Source organism: Eleutherodactylus coqui, chromosome 5 (assembly GCF_035609145.1).
Source record: "Eleutherodactylus coqui strain aEleCoq1 chromosome 5, aEleCoq1.hap1, whole genome shotgun sequence".
Lineage (NCBI taxonomy): Eukaryota > Metazoa > Chordata > Amphibia > Anura > Eleutherodactylidae > Eleutherodactylus > Eleutherodactylus coqui.
This window is the reverse complement of record NC_089841.1, coordinates 167,303,281-167,323,150: the sequence shown is the minus strand read 5'-3', so window position 1 is coordinate 167,323,150 and position 19,870 is coordinate 167,303,281. Positions and strand designations below refer to the sequence as shown.

Sequence of the window (19,870 nt, the reverse complement as noted above, 5' to 3'; positions counted from 1 at the left end):
AGTTGCTATCAGCGCGGTATTACACACAGGCCCGGCCACATATGGAGACTCTCACCTCACAGCCGCCGCGTAAACAGGAAATCCCGCACTCATGTTTTGCCGCCATGCAAAGTTAAGTGCAGTCATCCAATCAGCTGCTGCGACGTCGGCAATGGGCGGGAACCTCCCCGCCTGTACAGACTTTTTTCCGGATGCATACATTGATTCTAAAGTAGGCGTGGCCGGCCTCTTCCAAACACACTAGAGCGGGGGATTCCTGCGGCTCAGCATACCTATAACTAGGAATCCGTGATCCGCCCTCTACTTCCGGGACCCACCTGGGAACGTCTGAATAATGGAGCAGGCCGGCCGTGTAGTATGGAGGCAGTGTGCCGCTCAGTGGCGGGTGAAGAGGCGCTGCAGTGCGGCTCTACTACAGCCTGGCGCGGTCACCTCCAAAGTCAGCCCTGTAGGCGGCCGCTCCTCCCCGCTCGCGCCCTTGTGTAGTGCGCTGACCCGGGCTGCCTCTCTGAGCCGTGGCTTCACCACCCACAGACCCCTGTGTACAGGCGGCAGGCCGTGCTGGAGCTGTCAGTCCGCGGTCGGAAGCTCCGAGCTCTTCTGCCCCTCCTGCAGTTGCATCCAGCCTCCCAGTGAGGGCAGAGACTACTTCCAGCTCCTGCACTGGTGAGGCCGTAGTGGCGGCATGCAGAGCGACTACAGCTCCCCGCAGACATGCCGGCTGCTCTCAGCCCTAGGCTTCACCTGCCTGGTCATATACATGTAATGCGGGGCTTACGTTCTAGAACGTTACGGGTGAGCTCACACCTAGGGGGCTTGGTGCAGATCCACCCCAGTCTGTGCGGCTCTGCCCCTGTTGGATGCAGATCCGCAGCGGGCTGTCCCCCTACCAAATGCAGGATGCAGTCTGTTGCGGATCCGCGTCCCCGTGTGTGATGCAGGATGCTACATGCTATGTCTGCACACATTCCGCTGTGTGAACAGACCCGTATCTGCTATGTAACCACCAATACTGTGTATATAAACTAAGACTAGTAAACTAAGTATAAGTGACAATGTAAAACCATATACCGCCAGAGTCTGAAAAAGTAATGTGAAATTACGAAGACTCCTAAATTGCTCAGAAAAATGTGAAAAGTTTTAAATGTGCTTCCAAAGCAAACAAGTGGAGGTATACATCTGATAAAGATTAGTCCTAGGTGTCATACATGAGGTCGCATGTTCAAGGGGATCGGGCTCAGGGCGCTCTCGGTGGACCACTAGTAGAGGGGGTCTTCTGACCAGCTGCTCCAACTGTTCCGCTGTCCACCACCCAGAGACAGGTGGCAGCACTGTTACACTCCTGTGTCTGGCTGAACCATTTCCAGCTGCAGGACATTTGGTCTTGCGGCGCCCATTGCGTGTATGGCCATAGACACCAACCCATCGTCATCATCTCTGTTTGCAGGGGTGTTGTGAATGACAGAACTGGCCTATAGAGGCTACCATGTGACGGGGCGTAATGTGTTGGGAAGGGGAGCGCTGTAGCTGCTAAAACTGGCTGCAGATATATGGCTGATTCCTGGTCCCATACCCTTAGGCCGCTCTCACACGGCCGGACTTCTATTGCAGAATCTGTGATCGCCACCCGCACAGGCGATCTGCCGTATTCTGCACACATTGAAAGACTAGAACATTCGCAGATCTGCTCCTTAGATGAGCGGACAGCAATTGCCATTTCTGTGAGCGGCTTTTAAATCGCAGCATGTTCTATTTTTGTGCGGACTCCACACAAACGTTGAAGTCAATGGGAGCCATCCGACACACGGCCCAACTGTAATGGACATTGTGGCTAGGCCACGCTACCCTGGTTTCCATAATATGGACTTAGCGCCCGGACCCTCCTCAATATGTCTGACCAGAACGTGGGTTTCCATGGTGGTTGGGGTTCAGTAGGATGGTGGTGCCGTTGCCAGGCTCCTCTGCGTGGGCGTTCGGTATAAGTTGTGTTGTATCTTGAGGTTTTCCTTAGCCCCACTTGTTGCTTCTCCCTAAGATGACATATTAGGGGAGACACTAATCTTTACTCACTGACTTTTGCAGCGAGCGATCATTTATTATTGATGTTCAGGATTTGCAGCGGAAGTATCGGAACCTCCAGCGCCTCCTGCACCCGGACTACTTCAGCCGCAAGTCACAGGTAGGTTTAGTGTGTCTGTAAATAACAGGAGTTTATTTATTGTTAAATTGTGGGTAAATTGTAACTTTGTGATAAATTGTATAAATCAATGTCTACTCTAAACGGCAAATCCACCCATGATGACCGCTCTCTGACAGCGGGTACCGCATCTTTTGCTCAGTGTCTTCTATAATTTAGGCCAGGCTCAGATTCCACATGTGGATTTCCACAGCGGAAGACCTGCAATGGTTCTCAGAAAATAATTGCAAAAGATCGCGGTTGCATGTGGCTTTTCCGCACGAAAGATACGCTCCAGCTGGCATTCCGACTTTTTTATTGAAGTTTAAAGCGTTTCCACCGCTCATATGCAATGTTAATTAATTAGTGACAGAACACTCACATCCATTGACTTCAATGGGGGCATCCGTACGGAATCCGCGCAAAAGAAGAGAATGCTGCAATTTTTAATTTTTTTTTTTTAATTTCACTCATGGAAACCACAATTCCTGAATCTGAACGTCTGACGAAGGTGTAAAAGTTCATGCCTTTCCATGGCCGCTTATCATCCGCCCTCGCAGATAAGACCTTCTCCCCTACTTTACCAGTCTGTCACTCAGCTTAAGGCCGCCTGCAGACGTCCGGGTCGGATCCGGCGGCGAGAATTCTCGTAGTGGGACCCGACCCGAGCGCCTGCAGAGAGCAGCGCGTACTCATCCAGGCCCTGCAGCTCCAGCTCATTCATGTGCTGGCAGCCGGCGCCTGCACAGAGCGGAGCCGGCGGCCGGTGAGTGACGTTTCTGTGGGGGGCTCTGCGAGCCCCGCACAGAAATAGAACATGCTGCGGTTTGTTTGCCACGCCAGATTTCGCGTGGACAAACCGCTGCCGTCTGCCTAGGATTGCGTTTGCTAACGCAATCCTATGGCAGCTTCCAAGGGTGGAAATTCTGCGGGAAATCCCGTTGTGGAATTTCCGCCCGTCTGCAAGCGGCCTATGTCTGTTGCATGTGCAAAAGGAAGATGGAAAGATGCCTCCACAGCGCCATCTATTTGAAGGCAGCATTCCTGCAAGCAAATATCTGACATTTCACAAGCCTTGTAGTAAGGACTTGAAATATAAACCACAGCCAGAAGGAAAAGATAACTATGTACAGACACACCATTTAGCTTTTTTGCCCTACATCAGTGTACAGTAGGTTGCTGGCTGGGTAAGAGGCCTATGATGTGGGTCAGGAAGGGTATCCTCCTCCTGGAGCACCTAGAAGGTGTGAGGAGGCTTATAAGGCCATACATGCTCCTCTGGATAGATGGAAGAATGCTTCTACAGCTCCACTTATTAGAAGACAGCATTTGCTCTGCCTAACGAGAAACCATACTCCTCCTGACCACGTCATGGGCTTCTCACCCAGCGAGCCAGCAACCTACTGTATACTAATGATGGGGCGGAAGCTTAAAGCAATCCATCTGTACATGGCCATCTTTCCTTCAAGAGAAGCCTCTTGCTTTGCCTTATACTCTCAGCCATTGTTACAAGGCTTGTGAAAAGGTCAGACATTGACTTGCTGTAATGCTGCTTTCCTATAGGTGGCGCTGTTGAAGCATTGTTCCATCTCCTCTTTGCATATTCTAATTTCCCAGTCTCCTCACACCTTCTAGGTGCTCTCCCTAAGGTCTACTGCATGTACATGCCCTGCTGTATGCCATATGAGCAATGTCCTGGTATTTGATGCTATAAAATAGCTTTTAAAACCTAAAGCCAGGACTGCGGTCAGCGCCTTAGTTGTGTAGTCTTTCTATATAGTAGTGACCTTTTACTCTGATTTCGTTATTAGCGTGAACGAGAAATTTCTGAAAAACAGTCTTCATTGGTTAACAAAGCTTACAACACCTTGTTGTCACCACTGAGCAGAGGAATATACCTGGTAAGCTTTTATAGTATTTTTACATAATGTATTCTTCTGTAAGCCGACGTTCCGCACACCAATGATGTTTGCTTCTATTGACTGCCGAGCTACACAAATGGCGCAGGCGTGCTGCGGTAACAGTGTAGTGTGCCGCAAGAGTCATATTAAGGAAGAATCCATCTGTATCTTCCAGGTATGATCAGAGCTGAGCGATATGAAGAACTTTGGGTACACCTAAATACTGATTGACACATATATCATAGAAGTATTTTTTTTTTGTCTGTTTACAGTTAAGCCTTCATGGCATCACAATTGCAGAAGGTACAGAAGATGGCATGGATGCACCATTTCTGATTGAAGTCTTAGAGCTCAATGAGAAACTTCATGACTTGAGCACCGAGGCAGAAATTGAAGAAATTGGGACTCTTGTACAAGGTATTACTTGGGTGGAAGTTGTATTGACAATAATGGGTACCAATCGACTTTTACTGCGCTAGTCTCAGATGAACGAATTTGTAATTTGTTGCAACTGCAGTTTCAGGCTCCGAGGGAGTAATTAATCTTGGCGTACAAGTTTCATAGGCGTAAGGCCATTTCTACATTCACAGCATAAGTCAGAAACCTAGGATGGACAAAATGCATCGTTTGGTGCTTCATGAAACAAGAAGTCTGCTAGCCTTGCTGAGCTTGGATGCAGAAAAGACCTTCGACAGGCTTGATTGGATCCACATAAGGCTTGTCCGTCAGACTCCAAAATCCCTGTCATAGTAGCTATTTTTGCAATGTTTTCTCAACCAATGCTAAGCTATGTATTAACCCTTTCCAATCCACTGTCTGACCTCTGAAGACATTATGATTTAAGGCTGTACAACTCCGATGTTGGAAGACATCTGTCAGGGTTCTCTTACTGGATATTGCCAGACTCTCTGCTGTCAGAGCCTATCCAACGTGTCACCTCATGCAGTACTGGCTTTAGCCAGAATATAGCGCCATTGTATAACGGCAAAAAAAGAGTAAGCCCCCTAGGAAAATTAGGATACAAATTGGATTGGAAAGGGTTAACAGTTCTCTGCCCCCTTCTAATACCCTAAATGACACAGGGCAGGAATGCCCCTCTCCCTCCTTCTGTGTTTTTACTTGAACTCTCATTGCAAATAATCCAAGAACATACCGTAGTATAAAGGTTAAGTCTGTTTCCCACAAAATAGCCGCCTATGCAGACACATTATTACTCTCACAAATTCTGTACTGGCCTTTCTAAAACCTCAAATTATTCGGGGAGTTCATCGAACCCACCAGTTTTAAAAACATTCCTATGAAATCTGAAGTCTCACAGTCTCAAAACTCTGCCCTCGTGTGTGTGCATTCTGTAACTGCACGGCATGCTTCACACTCACTGCTCGCCCATCGTTGTCATGGGGTGGTCCACGGAAAAGTAGCCCGGCACCACACTCTTATGAAAGCTGTCTAAAAAAAAAAAATGATTGGTTGCTATGGGCAATAAAAATTTTCTTTTAGACAGCTTTCATAAGAGTGTGGTGTTGGGCTAATTTTGCGTGGCCGACCCTGTACAAGAAACTTCATTGAAATGTTGTTTATTGGGAAATATTTTAATTAGATGCACTAAGAATAAAAGAAAACCCTGCAGAGGCTTTTTAAAAATTCTACCAGAATCTATAAAAGTAGGCCAGTGGGGCAACATGCAAAGGGACCTCCATGTTGGTTTGTGCCGATGAAATAGCTGACGCCTTTGCGTTATAACTTTTTTTCCTAATTTCACTGAATAATTTTCCTGGGCCTGGAGATTAATATATATTTTTCAGTTGCCGTCCTGGGAGGGATTTCTGCTACAATAACTATACTTTAATTTTGCAGTTAACGTCTGATTTTGCTATTTTTCCAGATAAGTGTCATTCGTTGATAGAGAATGTTAGAAAAGCCTTTGAGAAAGGTAGGATTTATTTTCTGTATCCCATTGTCCTTCAGACAAACAATACATTATTTTGTAATCTATATTGTATAATATTTACACGTTGGGCAGCATGGTGGTAGAGTGGTTAACTCTTGCTTTGCAGCGCTGCTGTCCTGGTTTTTAATTTGACCGCAGACAGGATCAGTATGGAATTTGTATGTTCTCCCCGTGTTTGCCTGGGTGTCCTCCTGGTACTCTAGTTCCCACCCACACTCCAAGTACATCCTATTAGGCCCAATGCAAATGGATGGATTTTTGCTGCGGAATTCGCAGCCAGATGCCTTTCACGAATTCATCATTGGCGTGACGGCGCATCACTCCCTGCATTGCACATGTGCGCCAGCCGGCACATCCACAGTGCATCTGACACAGGTACGCAGGGGTCACTGGCCGGCACAGGGTTAGATTTCACTGCAAGATCTCACACCCGGAATCTGACCCGGCCGTGTGCATGCGGCCCCAGGCGGATATGGTTTGTGAACCCCCATGTTAGTGATGACACTCTGTATGAAGCGCTGCAGAATGTGCTATATGAGTGAGCTAAGTAAATGTACATCATAGGCTATAAGTTAAGTAATTGTACAGTTATTTACTGTGCTGACCTCTAGTGTCAAATATGAAGTGTGAATTCCAGATTTGTCTCATTAGAGATGCTTCCAGACATATAATTATTTTTTGCTGAAAAAATGGGGCCTGGAGAAACAAACATGGCCGCACCACTTCTCTGACTACCTGCTGCACACTGTACATAGCATGCATCGGTAGTCTTAGACACTACATGCCGCACTGACTGGCCAGCGCTCTTCATGGGGGCAGCACTGGTTAACCAAAAAAAAGTTGGATGGATACTAATACACAGTATGCATCAAAGTAGTCAGAGAAGTAATGCGGCCATCTGTTTTTCTTGTGCATGGGGGGGGGGGGGGTCGCTTTATGGTTCAACCTTTTTTATTTGGGAGGGGGGATTGTCAACTCAACTGTCTAAAAGCCATAGCATAACCCTTTTGCTCTTTGATTGCTGGGGGCCTACAGGTTGACATGCCAACATTTGAGCCTAGTGGAGGCTGCAGGTATTACTGTGAGAGTTCACTAAAACGTAACTTTATTACAAGTTTTTTAAAATTGACCTGAACTGATATCAGAAAAAAAGCAAAAAAGGTACTTAAATATGAGGAAACCTACTGATGTGTGTATCTAGAAGCATCTCTATCTTTAATATCTGGACAGGGAGGTGGGGAACTAACAATTCCTCCAAAGTAAACCCAGAGATATAGTAGGGATCCTATTTTCCTCTTCAATCTCCCGTTCTTAAGACTCTGGTTAATTGCAGCACCCCTACAAACACAAAATACACAGATCGGATGTACGGGATGATTTCACCCATATGCTGTGTATTTAACATAATAAACCTAATCTCACGACTACTGAGCTGTAATATGCAAAATGAAGGGTTCCAATTGATAAAACTCTCCCTTACAGCTTTCTGCAACTCTATCCATAGCTACCTCCTCAGGGGAATATAAAGTTATAAATGAAGGACAGTAGGATAGATGAAAAATGGATGCCCAGTCTTGAGGACCCGACCTCACTGTGCCATCAGGGGAACGATCTGTTAACCAATCCACCACACAAACTTCCCAACATCGCATGCATGGGCCGAACCTGCCAGCAGAATGCTGCAGCACATCCCTTCTAATTGTCACTGCACAGAGGCTCGCATTGGACTTTTGGCGAGCATGGTCTACGCCATAATACAGATCAAAACAATTCTAGCCCTTACCTTCATACACTTTACTAGACCCACAAAGATTATAATATCTTTGCAACATAGTACATACCTGTGTATCAGCCCATACCATCCTTCATGCCATATTAAAAGTCAAATGATCGGACCAGACCTTTCTTATCCCGCTGTATCACTCACCCAGATGACAACAAAGGCTTAAAGGGGTTGTCCCGCGAAAGCAAGTGAGGGTATACACTTCTGTATGGCCATATTAATGCACTTTGTAATATACATCGTGCGTTAATTATGAGCCATACAGAAGTTATTCACTTACCTGTTCCGTTGCTGGCGTCCTCGTCTCCATGGTGCCGTCTAATTTCAGCGTCTAATCTCCCGATTAGACGCGCTCGCGCAGTCCGGTCTTCTCCCTTCCGAATGGGGCGGCTCGTGCCGGAGAGCTGCTCCTTGTAGCTCCGCCCCGTCACGTGTGCCGATTCCAGCCAATCAGGAGGCTGGAATCGGCAATGGACCGCACAGAGCCCACGGTGCACCATGGGAGAAGACCCGCGGTGCATCGTGGGTGAAGATCCCGGCGGACATCTTACTAAGGTAAGTAGGAAGTCGCGGGAGCGCGGGGATTCGGGTAAGTACTGGACGGTTCGTTTTTTTTTACCCCTGCATCGGGTTTGTCTCGCGCCGAACGGGGGGGGGGGGGGGGCTATTGAAAAAAAAAAAAACGTTTCGGCGCGGGACAACCCTTTTAACAGTAAGTATATTATGTCACTTCCGTCAAGTAAATATATATCCTGTAATGACACTGGGTATAAATAAAAATAAAATCCCACATACCCAGATGAGGTCACCTGACTGACATATGTGAAGGTACAGGCATAAAAATAATTCAACACCTCACCATCATATTTGAGGCCTTCTGTATAGCTATCACAGTATATACAAAGGCTAAACAAACAAGGGATATACCAAATACTGATGACATCATAGATGGATAGTTTAACTAAATATTTCCCCATTAGATTATGTATCCACCTGCTCAGCTCCTCCTGCCCTACAACATGATGCCTGTAGTTTGGACCGTGTGTTCCAGCTGACAGGTTCCCTTTAAGCCCAATCTAGACTAATCTTTTGTTGCATAAAATGAATTTTTGTAGATAATGATGCGTTATGTAAAAATACTGCTTTATGTATCCAAGAAATGAGTACTTTTATGCTCACTGAAGCCTTGTTCTTTCTCTAGGTGACCTCGATGGCGCTGAAATGTTGTTGGCCAAGATGAAGTACTATTCAAACATACTTGATCAAGTGAAGAAGAAAATGGTTCCCTAACATCTGTCCCCCTGCTGCCTCTATGGAGCGAGTGGGCATGCTGTGCGTGATCAGCGGAGTATGCTCAGCAGACCGCACCATGGGAATTAACACTCAAGCGCTCTTAAACTTACAATTTAACTTAAAGGTTATGAATAGAAAGACTGCTGCTCACATATTTCGAATGACTTTCCTGACCCGCATGTGTTTACCGCACAAGGCGGAATTACTTCATCTGGTTGATGCAATCGGGTGAACAAAAGTGTTAATAAAATATTACCAAGTTCTAGTTTTCCTCCTATATTGACGTTGCATTATCTGCTACATAATTAACTGCATTGTAATGTGATTTGGTTTGACAACTATTTATTTATGCAGGAATATGTTTAAACTGCTGAATGTTTATTTGGGGTGTTTATTTTTTAAGGCCCCCTGCATAAGGGCAGAAATTCAGTGGCGGGATTTCCCGCAGAATTTCCGCCTGTGGAAGCTGCCATAGGATTGTGTTAGCAAACACAATCCTAGGCAGACAGACGTGATTTGTCCGCGTGAAATCACACACGGAAAACAAATCGCGGCATGCTTTATTTCTGTGCGGCACTTGCAAAGCCCCACACAGAAATGTCACTCCCCAGCCGCTGGCTCCTCTCTGCGCATGCATCGGCTAGCCGGCACATCAAAGAGCCGGAGCCACAGGAGGGGTGAGTGCCGCGCTGGTCCCTGCAGGGAGGCTCTAGTACCCTGTTGTACCACCTCTAGCTTGGATACAAGATGTGATACAGGCGGGCATGGAGGCTCTAGTACCCTGTTGTTATCATGGAGAAGTTAAAATTTGCTACATATGTAGCAACCTGTATATAGCGACAGCACAAATTACAGAATATATACAAAGACCAAATAAAATATTCTAAACTGTAGTAAACAATGTCAACAATAGGGGTGAGGGCCTGCTCACAAGAGCTTACAATCTAGCTGCAATAAATCTGCACATATTTATTAGCCGTTTTCACTACCTACTAATGAGTGGGGTGGGAACTGTGCTGAAATCGGGAAATCCACTTAGAACTAAGCATGCTGCAGATTTTAATGAATGAAATGTAAGATATTTTTGCGTACGACATGTCACACGCTTTGTACCGGATTGTTCTGCAGAACTTCAGTGTGGAAGAATCCGCATAGAAGCATCACGAATAATCCTGATTAATAGAATTGTCTTTGTGCTGCCGTACGATTTGCTGGATGAGTGAAGCAGAAATGAGCTCTTCAATCTGCTGGAAATCACTGTTGAGCAGTGAGCATCACCATGGCAACCCTACAACAACCAGGGCTGCATAGCACTCCCGCCCCTGACTTCTGATTGGCTGAATCCTCAGTTCAGCTGCTCTAATTGGTCTGCAGCAATGTTCGTCAGCCTGAAAAAAAGCAGCCTAGCAAGTTTCTATGTAGTGGCAGTCACCACAACTGAAGAGACCTAGTCTTACTAATGTAGCACCTGGCTGCATGGAGGGGTCGCCATACAAGTAGTCAGATTATAACCTTTATTAAACAAGTAGAACAGATCTAATTATATTGTGGTAAGTCGGTGATCCTTATAATATGGTGCTGAGCAAGAGGTTTTCGAAGGACATCAGTCCAACGCTCCCTTCAGTGGAAGAGGCAAAAGATGCCGAGGAGGAGGAAGTCGGTTACTCCTTAGGAGGAATTCCTAGTAGACCGCCTAGCAGACCGCTGGCCCACCTGAGCCGAGGAAGTGTTGACAACAAAGTAAGTTCTCTGTGTATTTTAAGGACAATTTATGGATGTCTGAGTCGTAGATATGTGTGTATTTTATATATAATAGCATACCCGTCGCGAGTTGCTGCGAAGACAGACATACATACATTCGTTTTTATATATCTAGATAACAACCAATCACAGCGCAGCTTTCAAGTTACCTCAGCGGTATAATATATAACAACCAATCACAGCACAGCTTTCATGTAACCTCAGCAGTATAATATATAACAACCAATCACAGCGCAGCTTTCATGTTACCTCAGCATTCTCAATATCCAGCAATTGTCTTGCGAAACGTTCGGCGGATGCATCATTTTCTGGTTGAACACTCATCCCGTTGCTCGTAATGCCTTTTACTTTCGTGCTTGAGATGGAAATCAAACGATCTTGGTCTGGGGGGGGGCATAACTGTCGACGACGCTCGCACGCGCGCCACCTATCGTAGGATAGTTGTACTATGCCAGTAATCTTCCCAGGAGTGTACTCAACAACTTCCCAAAATTTCATGGCGATTGGATGAATGGTGTAGTAATTAGAGATGAGCGAACACCAAAATGTTCGGGTGTTCGTTATTCGGAACGAACTTCCCGCGATGTTCGAGGGTTCGTTTCGAACAACGAACCCCATTGAAGTCAATGAGCGACCAGAACATTTTTGTATTTCGCCGATGCTCGCTAAGGTTTTCATGTGTGAAAATCTGGGCAATTCAAGAAAGTGATGGGAACGACACAGCAACGGATAGGGCAGGCGAGGGGCTACGTGTTGGGCTGCATCTCAAGTTCACAGGTCCCACTATTAAGCCACAATAGCGGCAAGAGTGGGCCCCCCCCCCCTCCCAAAAACTTTAGCATGGCATACTCCACATTAGCATGGCATACCTTTGCTAAGCACCACACTACCTCCAACAAAGCACAATCACTGCCTGCATGACACTCCACTGCCACTTCTCCTGGGTTACATGCTGACCAACCGCACCCCCTCCCCCCCACAGCGCACACCAAAGTGTCCCTGCGCAGCCTTCAGCTGCCCTCATGCCACACCACCCTCATGTCTATTTAGAAGTGCGTCTGCCATGAGGAGGAACCGCAGGCACACACTGCAGAGGGTTGGCACGGCTAGGCAGCGACCCTCTTTAAAAGGGGCGGGGCGATAGCCCACAATGCTGTACAGAAGCAATGAGAAATATAATCCTGTGCCACCGCCATCAGGAGCTGCACACGTGGGCATAGCAATGGGGAACCTATGTGCCACACACTATTCATTCTGTCAAGGTGTCTGCATGCCCCAGTTAGACCGGGCTTTTTAATTCATAGACACAGGCAGGTACAACTCCCTATTGTGAAGTCCCTGTGGACCGACAGCATGGGTGGCTCCCTGGAACCCACCGGCGGTACACAAAAATATCCCATTGCATTGCCCAACACAGCTGAGGTAGTAATGTCGTGCGTAATAGAGGTGGGCTTCGGCCCACACTGCATGCCCCAGTCAGACTGGGGTTCTTTAGAAGTGGACACATGTAGGTTACACTCCCTGTGGACCCACTGCCTGGGTGGGTGCCAGGAAGCCACCGGCGGTACATAGAAATATCCCATTGCATTGCCCAACACAGCTGAGGTAGTAATGTCGTGCTTAATGCAGGTGGGCTAAAAATTTATTTGATTACACTGTAGGCGAGGGCCCACAAAAATTGCTGTATCAACAGTACTAATGTACATCCCAAAAATTGGCCATGGCCAGCCAAGAGGGCAGGTGAAACCCATTAATTGCTTTGGTTAATGTGGCTTAAGTGGTAACTAGGCCTGGAGGCAGCCCAGTGTAACGAAAAATTGGTTCAAGTTACAGTTCTAACGCTTTTAAGAGCATTGAAACTTTTAAAAATTGTTTAGAAAAATTATTTGAGTGAGCCTTGTGGCCCTAAGAAAAATTGCCCGTTCGTCGTGATTACGTGAGGTTTCAGGAGGAGTAGCAGGAGGAGGAGGAGGAGGAATATTAGACACAGATTGATGAAGCAGAAATGTCCCCGTTTTGGATGGTGAGAGAGAACGTAGCTTCCATCCGCGGGTGCAGCCTACGTATTGCTTACGTATCGCTGCTGTCCGCTGGTGGAGAACAGAAGTCTGGGGAAATCCAGGCTTTGTTCATCTTGATGAGTGTTAGCCTGTCGGCACTGTCGGTTGACAAGCGGCTACGCTTATCTGTGATGATTCCCCCAGCCGCACTAAACACCCTCTCCGACAAGACGCTAGCCGCAGGACAAGCAAGCACCTCCAGGGCATACAGCGCTAGTTCAGGCCACGTGTCCAGCTTCGACACCCAGTAGTTGTAGGGGGCAGAGGCGTCACCGAGGATGGTCGTGCGATCGGCTACGTACTCCCTCACCATCCTTTTACAGTGCTCCCGCCGACTCAGCCTTGACTGGGGAGCGGTGACACAGTCTTGGTGGGGAGCCATAAAGCTGTCCAGGCCCTTAAAGACTGTTGCACTGCCTGGGATGTACATGCTGCTCGATCTCCGCACCTCCCCTGCTACCTTGCCCTCGGTACTGCGCCTTCTGCCACTAGCGCTGTCGGATAGGAATTTTACCATCAGCTTGTCCGCAAGGGTCCTGTGGTATAGCAACACTCTCGAACCCCTTTCCTCTTCGGGAATGAGAGTGGGCAGGTTCTCCTTATAGCGTGGGTCGAGCAGTGTGTACACCCAGTAATCCGTCGTGGCCAGAATGCGTGTAACGCGAGGGTCACGAGAAAGGCATCCTAACATGAAGTCAGCCATGTCTGCCAGGGTACCAGTACGCAACACATGGCTGTCTTCACTAGGAAGATCACTTTCAGGATCCTCCTCCGCCTCCTCCTCCTCCTCCTCAGGCCATACACGCTGAAAGGATGACAGGCAATCAGCCGGTGTACCGTCAGCAGCGGGCCAAGCTGTCTCTTCCCCCTCCTCCTCATCCTCCTCATGCTCCTCCTCCTCCTCCTGTACGCGCTGAGAAATAGACAGGAGGGTGCTCTGACTATCCAGCGGCATACTGTCTTCCACCGCCCCCGTTTCCGAGCGCAAAGCAGCTGCCTTTATGGTTTGCAGGGAATTTCTCAAGATGCATAGCAGAGGAATGGTGACGCTAATGATTGCAGCATCGCCGCTCACCATCTGGGTAGACTCCTCAAAATTACCAAGGACATGGCAGATGTCTGCCAACCAGGCCCACTCTTCTGAAAGGAATTGAGGAGGCTGACTCCCACTGCGCCGCCCATGTTGGAGTTGGTATTCGACTATAGCTCTACGTTGTTCATAGAGCCTGGCCAACATGTGGAGCGTAGAGTTCCACCGTGTGGGCACGTCGCACAGCAGTCGGTGCACTGGCAGCTTAAAGTGATGTTGCAGGGTGCGCAGGGTGGCAGCGTCCGTGTGGGACTTGCGGAAATGTGCGCAGAGCCGGCGCGCGTTTACGAGCAGGTCTGACAAGCGTGGGTAGCTTTTCAGAAAGCGCTGAACCACCAAATTAAAGACGTGGGCCAGGCATGGCACGTGCGTGAGGCTGCCGAGCTGCAGAGCCGCCACCAGGTTACGGCCGTTGTCACACACGACCATGCCCGGTTGGAGGCTCAGCGGCGCAAGCCAGCGGTCGGTCTGCTGTGTCAGACCCTGCAGCAGTTCGTGGGCCGTGTGCCTCTTATCGCCTAAGCTGAGTAGTTTCAGCACGGCCTGCTGACGCTTGCCCACCGCTGTGCTGCCACACCGCGCGACACCGACTGCTGGCGACATGCTGCTGCTAACGCATCTTGATTGCGAGACAGAGGAGGAGGAGGAGGAGGAGGGTGCTTTAGTGGAGGAAGCATACACCTCCGCAGATACCAGCACCGAGCTGGGGCCCGCAATTCTGGGGGTGGGTAGGACGTGAGCGGTCCCAGGCTCTGACTCTGTCCCAGCCTCCACTAAATTCACCCAATGTGCCGTCAGGGAGATGTAGTGGCCCTGCCCGCCTGTGCTTGTCCACGTGTCCGTAGTTAAGTGGACCGTAGCAGTAACCGCGTTGGTGAGGGCGCGTACAATGTTGCGGGAGACGTGGTCGTGCAGGGCTGGGACGGCACATCGGGAAAAGTAGTGGCGACTGGGAACTGAGTAGAGCGGGGCCGCCGCCTCCATGATACTTTTGAAGGACTCAGTTTCCACAACCCTATACGGCAGCATCTCAAGGCTGATGAATTTTGCTATGCGGACGGTTAACGTTTGAGCGTGCGGGTGCGTGGCGGCGTACTTGCGCTTGCGCTCGAACACTTGCGCAAGCGACGGCTGGACGGTGCGCTGAACTACACTGCTGGATGGGGCCGAGGACAGCGGAGATGAGGGTGTGGGTGCAGGCCATGAGGCGGTAGTGCCTGTGTCCTGAGAGTGGGGTTGCATCTCAGTGGCAGGTTGGGGCACAGAGGAAGAGGCAGGGGTGCAAACCGGAGGCGCTGAACGGCCTTCGTCCCACCTTGTGGGGTGCTTGGCCATCATATGTCTGCGCATGGTGGTGGTGGTGAGGCTGTTGGTGTTGGCTCCCCGGCTGAGCTTTGCGCGACAAAGGTTGCACACCACTGTTCGTCGGTCGTCAGGCGTCTCTGTGAAAAACTGCCAGACCTTAGAGCACCTCGGCCTCTGCAGGGTGGCATGGCGCGAGGGGGCGCTTTGGGAAACACTTGGTGGATTATTCGGTCTGGCCCTGCCTCTACCCCTGGCCACCGCACTGCCTCTTGCAACCTGCCCTGCTGATGCCCTTGACTCCCCCTCTGAAGACCTGTCCTCCTGATTAAGCGTTGCACACCAGGTGGGGTCAGTCACCTCATCGTCCTGCTGCTCTTCCTCCGAATCCTCTGTGCGCTGCTCCCTCGGACTTACTGCCCTTACTACTACCTCACTGCAAGACAACTGTGTCTGATCGTCATCGTCCTCCTCACCCACAGAAAGTTGTTGAGACAGTTGGCGGAAGTCCCCAGCCTCTTCCCCCGGACCCCGGGAACTTTCGAATGGTTGGGCATCAGTGACGATAAACTCCTCTGGTGGGAGAGGAACCGCTGCTGCCCAATCTAAGCAGGGGCCCGAGAACAGTTCCTGAGAGTGTTCCCGCTCCTGAGCAGGTGTCATTGTAGTGGAGTGAGGAGGCTAGGAGGAAGGAGGAGCAGCAGACAGAGGATTCGGATTTGCAGCAGTGGACGGCGCAGAACTGCGTGTTGACGATAGGTTGCTCGAAGCACTTTCTGCCATCCAGGACAGGACCTGCTCACACTGCTCATTTTCTAATAACCGTCTCCCGCGTGGACCCATTAATTGGGCGATGAATGTGGGGACGCCAGAAACGTGCCTCTCTCCTAATCGCGCAGCAGTCGGCTGCGACACACCTGGATCAGGAGCTCGGCCTGTGCCCACACCCTGACTTGGGCGTCCGCGTCCTCGGCCGCGTCCACGTCCTCTAGGCCTACCCCTACCCCTCAGCATGCTGTATTACCAGTGATTTGATTTCACAGGCAGGAAATAAATTGGCGCAAGACTGCAGGCCAAATATAATTTTTTCCCTTTTTGGAAAACGAAAGGCCCCACTGCCTCTAGTGAATGAATAATCTAAGTTTAATAACTGTGCTGTGTCCCTGCTAATGTGTCACAGAACGTGAGGGTAGCAGAGTTATTATAACTCTGGCAGAGCAGGTATTTTTTTCCCAATTAAGGAAAGCAAATGGCGAAGCCAGCAGTAAAGCGTAGCTGGGTGCGTCTGATTTTTTAACGTTGTACACGCAGCTCACACGTGTCCACAGCCCTTAGGACGGACAGAGGCAGGACAAATAGATTTGTTTTCAGTTTTTTTCCACCAAAAGGCAGCACTGCGTATATTCAATGAACATGAGAAGTTTAATAACTGTGCTGTGTCCCTGCTAATGTGTCACAGAACGTGAGGGTAGCAGAGTTATTATAACTCTGGCAGAGCAGGTATTTTTTTCCCAATTAAGGAAAGCAAATGGCGAAGCCAGCAGTAAAGCGTAGCTGGGTGCGTCTGATTTTTCAACGTTGTTCACGCAGCCGACACGTGTCCACAGCCCTTAGGACGGACAGAGGCTGGACAAATACAATTTTTTTCAGTTGTTTTACAAGCAAAAGGCCGCACTGCGTATATTCAATGAATAATAACTGTGTTGTGGCCCTGCCTACACAATTCTTTCCCTGCAGTATCAATGGAGGGTGCAATGCTCTGCAGAGGCGATTTTGAGAAGAAAAAAAATATGCAGCACAGCTAACAGCAGCCAGCACAGTACTGCACACTGTTAAATATGGCCCTAGAAAGGACCGTTGAGGTTCTTGAAGGCTACACTCACTCCTAACACTCTCCCTGCCTATCCAACACTTCTGTCCCTAATGCCGGGTGCAACGCTCTGCAGAGGCGATTTTGAGAAAAAAAAATAATTGCCACTGCTAACAGCAGCCAACACACAGCTATCAGTGGCCCTAATAAGGACCTTTGGGGGTCTTGAAGCCTACACTAACTACCAATTCTTTCCCTACAGCAGCTCCGGTACAAACAGCACTGTCCCTCATCTAACTCACCAGGCATCTGAGGCGAGCCGCGGGAGGGGCCGACTTTTATATTAGGCGGACACCTGATCTCCCCAGCCACTCACAGCAGGGGGGTGGTATAGGGCTTGAACGACGCAGGGGGAAGTTGTAATGCCTTCCCTGTCTTTCAATTGGCCAGAAAAGCGCGCAAACGTCTCAGGGAAGGAAGTGAAAGTAACCAGAACACCGCATGGTGTTCGTTACGAATAACGAACATCCCGAACACCCTAATATTCGCACGAATATCAAGCTCGGACGAACACGTTCGCTCATCTCTAGTAGTAATGCATGACAGACAGACAGACATACATTCATTTATATCTATATATAGATGACATCAGGAAGTGAGAGAATTAGATTCCGTACGTAAAATTTAGACGCTAATTGTTTTGCGCTTAGAATTGAATAATCGAGTTGGGACCCATTAACTTTTCCTATTTATGACATAATCAATGCTCATGCCAAATTTTAAGTTTCTATGACATTGGGAAGTGAGAAAATTAGATTCCGTGCATAAAATTTGGACGCTAATTCTTTTGCGCTTAGAATTGAATAATCGAGTTGGGACCCATTAACTTTTCCTATTTATGACATAATCAATGCTCGTGCCAAATTTCATGTTTCTATGACACCGGGAAGTGAGAGAATTAGATTCGGTACATAAAATTTGGACGCCAATTCTTTTGCGCTTAGAATTGAATAATCGAGTTGGGACCCATTAACATTTCCTATTTATGACATAATCAATGCTCGTGCCAAATTTCACGTTTCTATGACATTGGGAAGTGATGGAATTAGATTCCGTACGTAAAATTTGGACACTAATTTTTTTGCGCTTAGAATTGAAAACGACATCGGGAAGTGAGAGAATTAGTGGCAATGATGGAAATCGAACGATCAACGTGGGGGGGGGGGGGGGCGTAGCTGTCAACGACGCTCGCCATTTATCATATGATAGATGTACTATGCCAGTAATCTTCCCAGAAGTGTACTCAATAACTTCCCAAAGTTTCATGGCGATTGGATGAATGGTGTAGTAGCGCATAAAGGACAAACAGACAGACATACATACATTCATTTTTATATATATAGATGTAGGATTGTTATTGATCATCCATAATATTGAAATCACTGACAGGGGATCTGAATAACATTGATTGTCTCAGAGTAACATGGCAACTTTTCAAGGGGTCAGATATTTTAGGATACAAGTGAACGGTCTTGAAGTTGATGCGTTGGAAGCTGGGAAAATCCACAAGCATAAGGATCTGAGTGACTTTAGTGAATGTAGCCGAAAGGTGATTGAAGGAAGGAAAACTGGCAAACCGGCAACAGTGTCATTGATGCATGTAGGAGCAAAGGCTGGCTTGTCTAGTCCATTCCCACAAACAACTACTGTAGTGCAAATGGCTGAAACAGCCATTGATCGGTATAATAGAAAGGTAACACTGTGTATACCAGTTTACTACACATGAGGCTATGTAGCTACAGACCAGTCAGACTGCCCATTCTGACCCCTGCCCACTGCCAAAACTACCTGCATTGGGCACCTGAGCATCAGAACTGGACCATGGAGCAATGGAAGAAGGTGATCTGCTCTGATGAATCACATTCTCTCTTACATCCTATGGACAGGCGGGTGCAAGCGACAGCACCATGTTGCACAATAGGAAAAAGTCAGAGAAGGCAGTGTGATGCTGGAACACTTTGTCTCCTGGCATTTATGTGGATGTTACTTTAACATGTGCCATCTACCCAAACATTGCTGCAGACCAACTACACCCTTTCATGGCCCCGGTATTCCCTAATGGCAGTGGCCTCTTTCAGCAGTATAATGTACTCCGATTGATCATCTCTGGGATGTGCTGGGAAAACAAGTCCAATCAATCCATGGAAGTTCTTCCTCACAACTTAATTCAGCCAGCTGATTGTCCTGGCTTGTTGTCCAGTGCAGCGAACGGGATGTCGTCATTGGTGGACAGCGGAGGAAGTGCGGGGGCCGGCTTCACTCCCATTGCACTTCCTGCTCCGCTCTCGGTAAGGACTGGATGTGATGGCAGATTACCCCTTTAATGGATCTGCTGCTAATGCTGTCAGACTCCACAAGACACTTTCCGAGCTCTTGTGTTAATGCCTTGGTGAGTCAGAACTAACTTGGAGGCACAAGGGGGACAATCGGTCTGTACGTACATACTGTATATAATATAATGGGACCTTCGATCATTGGAGATAATAGGACCTGCTATGACTTTTTACTGCAGTTTGCACATTTTTCAAATTTTAATTGAAAAAAGGATAAAGCTAAACAGCAATGGGCTCATCGGGAAGGTAATTAGCAACAGGTGCTCTTACTATGTAAGGCCCCATTCACACCTGCATTGGAGGCTTCGTTCACAGCCTCCGATGCAGATCCAACCCAAAGGCAGTCAGAA

The 19,870-nt window shown here is 48.3% G+C and overlaps 3 protein-coding genes across 7 annotated transcripts in view; 2 read left to right on the top strand and 1 right to left on the bottom strand.

The window, feature by feature from the left end:
- CHEK2 (checkpoint kinase 2) overlaps window positions 1-7,890 on the bottom strand; it is a 37,960-nt gene extending 30,070 nt beyond the window's left edge. For 2 of the 4 annotated variants that reach the window (XM_066603677.1, XM_066603680.1), the window contains exon 1: window positions 56-103. The gene's annotated coding sequence lies outside the window, so the exon portion shown is untranslated. Of the gene's footprint in view, window positions 1-55; window positions 104-272; window positions 293-7,869 lie in introns of those variants that run through there. The other 2 variants (XM_066603679.1, XM_066603678.1) reach the window with 2 other exon arrangements.
- On the top strand, window positions 230-9,369 carry HSCB (HscB mitochondrial iron-sulfur cluster cochaperone). Its single transcript, XM_066603684.1, has 6 exons — window positions 230-666; window positions 2,083-2,179; window positions 3,988-4,077; window positions 4,350-4,494; window positions 5,963-6,010; window positions 9,013-9,369. The coding sequence occupies exons 1-6, from the start codon at window positions 335-337 to the stop codon at window positions 9,099-9,101; spliced, it is 801 nt and encodes a 266-aa protein (XP_066459781.1). The 5' UTR covers window positions 230-334; the 3' UTR covers window positions 9,102-9,369.
- A 1,151-nt stretch (window positions 9,370-10,520) lies between these two features.
- Window positions 10,521-19,870, top strand: part of LRRC74B (leucine rich repeat containing 74B) — a 39,599-nt gene continuing 30,249 nt past the window's right edge. For both annotated transcript variants that reach the window (XM_066603676.1, XM_066603675.1), the window contains exon 1: window positions 10,521-10,844. In XM_066603676.1, the coding sequence (XP_066459773.1) occupies window positions 10,677-10,844 (168 nt within the window). In that variant the 5' untranslated portion in view covers window positions 10,521-10,676. The remainder of the gene's footprint in view (window positions 10,845-19,870) is intronic.